Consider the following 7500-nt stretch of genomic DNA (forward strand, 5'->3'; position numbering starts at 1 on the left):
ATTTAGCCCAAAACACAAAGTATAGAGCTGATAGGTACAGAGGTTTGTTCCACCTTACTTACCTATTTTCTTTCTTTTTTAATGTAATTTTACTAGACAAATTATGTATTTTTTGTGTTTTTAAGTGAAGCACATTGACCTTTCCTTGTGTATGAAATGTGCTATATCAATAAATTTTGCCTTCCCTTATGAGAAGAATATTAATGCTGCAGCCTGGACTACAGTTTTCACTTGAGGCGTTTAAACCGAGGCTCTCATGCAGTGCTGGTTTGGGATCAGTTCCTGGCTCATGAACACACAACAGGACAGTCAGAGTCCAACAGCTGCTGTGGGACCTGAACCTGTGTCACTCGAGGTACGGGACGTCTCTGACCTGCTGCCACCAGAACAGAAAACTGGGACCAAAACTCCAAAATCTTCTAAAGACTTTGATTATCTTTTGTGTGTGTGCCATACAGACTGCTGCACATTTATAATATGCACACCTGAAGGTAAAAAAAGATACATATATCTAGAAAAATCTAGAAAATTGTCTAGGCCTATATTTATCATTCCTGTGTCCCTAGAGTGAACATGCATTGTAGAAAAGTGCTAGTTAAAGAAATAAGAGCCAGGGAGAAAAGACGTTTTTTTATAAACCAAAACTCGGAAAGTCGGAAATTTCCAGCTGCTAGATCGTAAGGGAGAAACATGAACGCCAAGAATATTTTCTTCGTCCAAAAAGTCCAAACTCTTCCCCAGGCGACAGCTAATGTTATGTCAATATTTGGCAACGTTAGCTAGCTAGTTAGCATAGAATGCTAGCAACTGTAAGTGCAACTTTACATTTCAAATTGATTTAACCGTTTACCGTGCAGGTGTTTTGATGGATTTAAGGTCATGCAGTGCTGAAAATCTGAAAATCAAACATAGGTGTATTTTGGGCTGTATAAACATAAACAAAGTCATGATGTGTATTGTTTACAGTGTCAGCCGCCATGTTGATGTGACACAACTGCATCGTAGAAAAATCGGGTTCCTACTTGGACTTCTGACATTAAAGATTTAGTAAATCCCAAACGCAAATCTGACATCTAATGGTAAAAATCATGCTACTGAAACTGCCATCTGCTATTGGCTGATCTTTGAGCCTTTTTCCTAGTAGGAAGTCACAGTTTCCAACTTTCCCACATCTCTGGAGCTCAGCGTCAGCAGCAGAAATGGACCTCGAACATCTGTGGGCGCAGGAAGTGTCCTACCTGCTGAAGGCGTATATGACCAGGAAGTTGCCGACCATGCCGGTGATGCCGATGACCAGGATGACCGAGCCGATGGTGTAGTGGGCGTGGTCCGGCACATCCACCGTCGGGAAGGGGTGAGGCGCTTCTGGCACCATCGCCACCTGCTGGCAGAGGAGAGAGTCACAGGTCAGTGTCGGGATGCTGTGAACAACCTGATCTCACACAAATATGTGAAGTGAACTCAACTTGTTAACAGCAAGTTACATGTTAAAGTGTTAAAACTCTGTTTTCCCAGCAGGAAGCGGTTCCATGAAGCAGACACGACTGTAACCAGGCAGCAGTCTCAGTGCAGCAGCTCAGTGACAGTCAGGTGTTGTGGTCGGTGCTGAGTTCAATTCCCAGCTTGTAGGAAGGAAATTTCTACTGTGAGTCAAATTTTTATTTTTAGACAAAGTTTTTCTTCTTTAAGAGTAACTAAACCCCAAACCCAAATTTGTGGTGAAGCCTGACACCTAATGGTGAAAAGTAGGGTACTGAACTGGCCATCTGCTATTGGCTGGTCTTTGTGCCAGGTGATGTCACCACCTGTTGTCACCTGGCCCAAAGACCAGCCAATAGCAGATAGCCAGTTCAGTTTAGTTACTCTTTGGTCAATGACCAAAGCCTTTCCCAAACCTTAACCAAGTTGTTTTAGTTTCCTAAACTGAACCGTTAACCAACCTGCAGCTGAAAATGTCCAATTCATGTTTTTGTCACAGAATCCAGATCATGGTGGAGGAACGTCATTTCAAATAAAACTACAACTAAACTAACTAAAACTAAAACTAAATTAAAACTAGTTAGACCGATATGGGCTTTGGAAGGACAACATCAATACTTGATATCTTGTGCCAACATTCACTCTCTTTAAATTTGACCATTTTCACGCAAAAAAAAATCCCCCCAAAAATCCAAATATTCCGTGTTTCCTCCAGAATTTTATTCTTGTCAGGGTGGAAAAGCCTCTGAAACGGAATTTAGAGCATCTTGGGACATTAAAACTCTTCTAAAAATGATAATATAATATTGATGCATATTTGTGTGTAATCTGATCAAAGTGTCTCATTAGAATCAGTTCAGGTCTTCCCATAGACAACCAGTGTAGTATTGATCAATTCTATAGTAAATATGTAATCAATCAAACTGCATCTGATCAGAGATGGACGACACTGACTGGACCAGATCCCATTTTTTAATAAAAGGCCAACATTGACCCCATTTATCGGCAAATCAATATATTGATCTAATATTGACTCCTTTAGTTCTTTATGAACTAGATGTTACAGAATATTCTGCTGTGATGTAATTCACCACTCACCCAAATGACGGAGGGTTAAATCTAATGAAACCCTCCATGGCAGTGATTTTTTAAAATTCAAAAGGCATATTACATGAATTCAACAATTTTTTGATCTTATCATTTCATCCCCCCCCCAAAGGGAAAAATACCCACAAGGCCATGCGGCTGCCCACAGCGCCTTCGTGTCTCTACAGCCACTGGAAGACTGCTTACATTTATTATTTTAAATCTACTATCATCAGTGACATGAAAGTACGCAGAGATGAAAGTCCGTCCTTATCAACTCTGTGATTATTTCAGAGAAAAAACCTTCACGTTTAAAGACGTCGCTAATCACCAACCACCGGCCTTAATTCCCTTTTGAAATATTAATACCTCCACTGGACTCATAAATCAGCGTTTGTAATTAACCTCCTTTGTGTTGAGTCTCAGTCAGGTTCCTCATCTCTTCATCCTCTGTCTGCAGCCAAGGAACGGGATAAATTAGCTCATCAGATGAAACTGCTGATCTGCAGCAGAGGGATGGAGGTCGTTCAGTGTTAACATGATGGAAACGTACTGAAACCAGACTGAGTAAAGTGCCGGCACAGTAAAGTTATTACAGTAAACTAAGATGAAAACTAGGTGTTACAAATGATTGTTGTAAATTCAAATAAAGATAAAAACGAGACTAAAACTATCTTGTCTGCTTGTAAAACTAAACTAAAATAAGTGAAATGTTTTTAGTTTACATCTTTTTGTTCACACGCAGGGTCAAAAACAGAATGACTTTTGGGTGGAGAATGTTTTTTTCCTTGTTGGACTCCCATGATCCTCTCCTGCTCTGGAGGAAGTGCTGGTTTTGCCAACACCATCGCTGTTCGCACAATTTGAAAAGTATTTTATTTTTTAAGAGTCCAGTTAAGGGATTATATGGAGCTGAATGGTCTGAATTCAGATCGCTGTTGAGTCTGCTGAGGAATTTAATTTGTGCAGCAGGAAACCAAGCGGGTCCAACTTTAAGTTAGTTGAGAATATATCGATGTAAATGAATGTAAAGACATTTTTAGAAAGAATTTATGATTTATTGTTTGTATTAGACAATATTTGCAAACAGACAAAGAATCTAAAATATAAGATAGTTTTGATTTGCACTTTTTTGGTCGCTGCATAATTCCATTTGTGTTACTTCATAGTTTTGAGTCTTTACTGTTATTCTAAAATGTGGAAAATAGTAAAAATAAAGAAAAATGTGTGTGTCCAAACTTTTGACTGGTAGTGTATGACATTATCTTGATAATTACTAAAAAGAATGAATGATGTAAACTTTAAAAACACTACTGTAATAAGCTTCAATTCCTTAAAAAATAATTGATCACATCATTCACAAGACATTTGACTTTTTTCAGAAAAGAGCCTGACTTGAGACTGTCTTCACTGAGCCAGAAAGGTTCATTTAAATGTTTCTGGCGTATGAAAGTATGAAAACAGTCTATAAATTGAGATGTGTGTGGTTGTCTTCTTGTCCTTCAGACCGCTCAGCATCAGCAGCAGCTAATTAGCATCGTGTGTAAAGGACACTGGAAGCAATTAAGGTTTGAACGGTTCACATGTATGTTATCTGTCCTCGGCTTCACCAAAAGGCCGTTTTTCCCATCATGGAGTCTGTCCTTCAGTCCCTTGTGACATTAGGAGGAGCAGAGAAGCGGATGCATAATTAGGTTCATCAGCGACTCCTCCCATCACTGATGTTTGGTTGAATCAGACCCGAGCTCAGCCATGGAGGGAAGGCTTCCCTTCAAATCTATTACACAACGAAAGCGTCGTGAGCTGCAGAAGAGTCCGGCAGTCGTTCATTTTCACTGAGAGCCGGAGACGAGAGGAGAGCAGAGCGACGAGGTGAAGCTGAGCTGAGGTTAACTTTATGCAAATTAGACGCGCTGAAGCAGCAACCAATTGCAGAGAGACATTTCATTTTCTCCTCGCTGTCTCGCTGTGTCCTGAAGTTCATATCAGATACAAGGAGGAGAAACTGACTGTTGCTCTCTCCTGTTTCCCAGAGCTTTATGATCCATTGTTGTTTGTTTGTTGTACTGAACTGAACTGAACTGAACTGAACTGAACTGAACTGAACTGAACTGAACTGAACTGAGAGCAAAGAACCAGGTCAGATTCCTGTTTGTGGAAACAGACTCGGCCAACAAAGTGATTCTGATTCAGTTACAATGCGCACTATAGCCGAAAGTAAAACAGCATTTAAAAAAAAATATATAGGAAATATAGATGAGGTACATTTTGCTTGCTAAACAACAAACAGGGGAAATTGTGAATTTGATAATGCTTGTCACAGTTCGGTCTGCCGTATAGCTCTACTCTAAACTTGATATTGGGCGGGCAAAACCGAACTTGATGTCTGCAGCGCCATTTTAAGCCCCGCCCTCTGGAGACGGAGCACCCGGCGAACTGCCTTGAAACAGCCCGCTCTGCAGTTCAGAAACCAAATTGTTTCTGCACTGCACTTCCCACAGATCACCTGTCAATCAAACAGTGTGGGCGGAGCTTTGATTTTTCTGTTGATGCAGTTTGAGTTTCTCTTTTCTCTGTCTGTTCGGTCATGGTGGCTATCGCTGCTCATGCTAACTACCCAGTTCTTCTTCTTCTGTTGATTCCAAACAAACCGGAAACGTAAAACGCATCACTTCCTGTGTGGCAGAGGATTTTTCCCAGGAAAGAGCGACCAGACACCGGCTGTTTTATGAACTGGAGATAGATTGGATCACTGTGGAGTTACAGCAATTTAACTGAATTTATTTTTTATAAGAAATGCCATTGATTATTACCTTCGTTATGTAACAGTAGTACACCTTACACCTTGTCTGTCTTTCTGCAGCTGACCCACATTACTCTCTCACTGTCATTACAGTCGTAATCTAAAGAATATTGGAAGCAATTAAGGTTCACACAGCTCATGCATGTTATCTCTCCTTATCTTCAGCAGGAGGCCGTTCTCTCATTACAGTCGGATCTCACTGGAGCCGGTCCAGCGGCCCGCTGCTGATGACCTCATCTGGAAGTAATGAAGTCATCTCAACTGAAGCCATGTTTGTCAAACTCGTGGCTCGCGGCCTCAAGGCTGGCTAAAAAAGAGAAGCTGCATCTGTTCGTCCTTTCTACACTTCTCTACTCAGTCCCACCAGGATTTCGCGGAGTTTTTTTGTGATTATTGCGGCCAAAAATGCTTGATTTTGCTGCGGCTTTTCTCAAAAATTGCAATACAATTTGCGAGGTTTTATGTGCTCTTTTTGCAGTAAAATTGCGGGAATTGGGAAAAATTACAAGCAAACGAAAAAAACAATTTTTTTTTCTCTCTCTCTCTCTTACTCACACACACACACACACACACACACACACACACACAGCCTCCCCCTATTCTCTCCCACTCTCCGTTTAAGCTATTAACTCTTCCAAGAGCTTGAATTTTGCACTCGCCTCGATTCTTGCTGCTTTTGTTTTGTTTTGCACGATCTATGGCAGTAATTTTTGTTGGCAGGTGAGTTTTGTTCATCTTCCACCTGAATGCGCGCTGCGATGACATAACTTTCCACGACACCGAATGCAACAATTGGTCCAAATCACAAGCGGTCTGTTGATTTGGCCATTTCATGCGGAATAGTTGCGGCAATTTTGCAAAACTGCAAGCTCTCGCAAATATTGCGGAGATTTCTTGAATTTGCGTTAATTATTGCGATCGCAAAATCGCAAGTTCCTGGAGGGACTGACTACTTCAGGCTGGTTGTCAGGCGAGGAAGAGACAGCTTTGTTCTTCTTGTGAACATGTAGGTTGTCATGCCAGTAAAGGCTTTTTAAACAGCTACAGGAGGCTGTGTGGGAGTTTTACTGCAGCTGTGGCCTTTCTACTCGAAGGCCGAAGAAAATACCAGAAGATTTCAGATTTCAAAAGTTTCCCTCAGTAACTGTCAGTATCTGTGAAAACCCTGGAACATTAAGAAGAGACAGCTAGCGGAGCGGTCTGCTGGCTGCTTGAGGCGAAGGATAAGGTCGCCGCTAGTTTTTACAAAACAAACGTAGGAACGCCTCTGATTGGCTGATCCGTCCATCCAGAAAAAGTTCAGCTGGTTGAAAGAGAGTAAGAGAAGACAGTAAGGAAGCTTAGCAAGGATAGCTTCATAAAAAAATAAAAAATAAATAAAAGCGTACATATGAAGCTTCCTGTGTGACAAACTAAATCATAAAGATTACAGTGTGTGATTTTGTAATCAAGTGCAAAGAAGCACGATAAACAGAATCCAGCTTGTCTAACTTGCAATACAATATTATGTTCTTAAGCTTTTTTATTTTCCCCTTAAATTCAGTTTCTCTATTTTAATTTGATTCTTTATTTAAATTATTTTATTAATCTTTGTGAATTATATGTTCCTATTATTTTTATACAGAGAGGACCCAGCAGACAGGCATTTCATTGCATTATTTGCCCTGTTTATGTTTACAGTTTCCCCGGATAAATAAAAGTTAGGGAGAAGAACAGGGGATTTTTTTATGTTTATGTAAAGATGAGCTGCAAAGCATTCTGGGTGTATTTAATGAGCGATAACACACACACACACACACACACACACACACACACACACACACACACACACACACACACACCACTGCCTCCTTACTCGCTTCCTAAATCAGATTAGCGTGAGGACAGACGGAGCTGCTGCAACGCCGCTCTGTCTGTTCAAATCCAACATGAGGCATTTTCATGGTTACAACACACACACACACACATCCAACATACACACACACACACACACACATACACATACACACATCCAACACACACATACACACACACACACACACACACACACAAACACACATACATACACACACACACTTTCTAAAGCCCGCAGACAAAATCACATAAAAGTACATACACACCCACAGGCAAGC

General features: G+C 40.8%; 1 protein-coding gene across 1 annotated transcript in view; it reads right to left on the reverse strand.

Annotated features, from left to right (window-relative positions):
* Nucleotides 1–7500, reverse strand: part of opn4a (opsin 4a (melanopsin)) — a 62319-nt gene that overhangs the window by 22975 nt on the left and 31844 nt on the right. Inside the window, 1 exon segment of the mRNA XM_071899925.2 lies at nt 1239–1384. Within this exon segment, the coding sequence (XP_071756026.2) occupies nt 1239–1384 (146 nt within the window).

The sequence above is a fragment of the Centroberyx gerrardi genome, chromosome 15, assembly GCF_048128805.1.
Source record: "Centroberyx gerrardi isolate f3 chromosome 15, fCenGer3.hap1.cur.20231027, whole genome shotgun sequence".
Taxonomy (NCBI): domain Eukaryota; kingdom Metazoa; phylum Chordata; class Actinopteri; order Beryciformes; family Berycidae; genus Centroberyx; species Centroberyx gerrardi.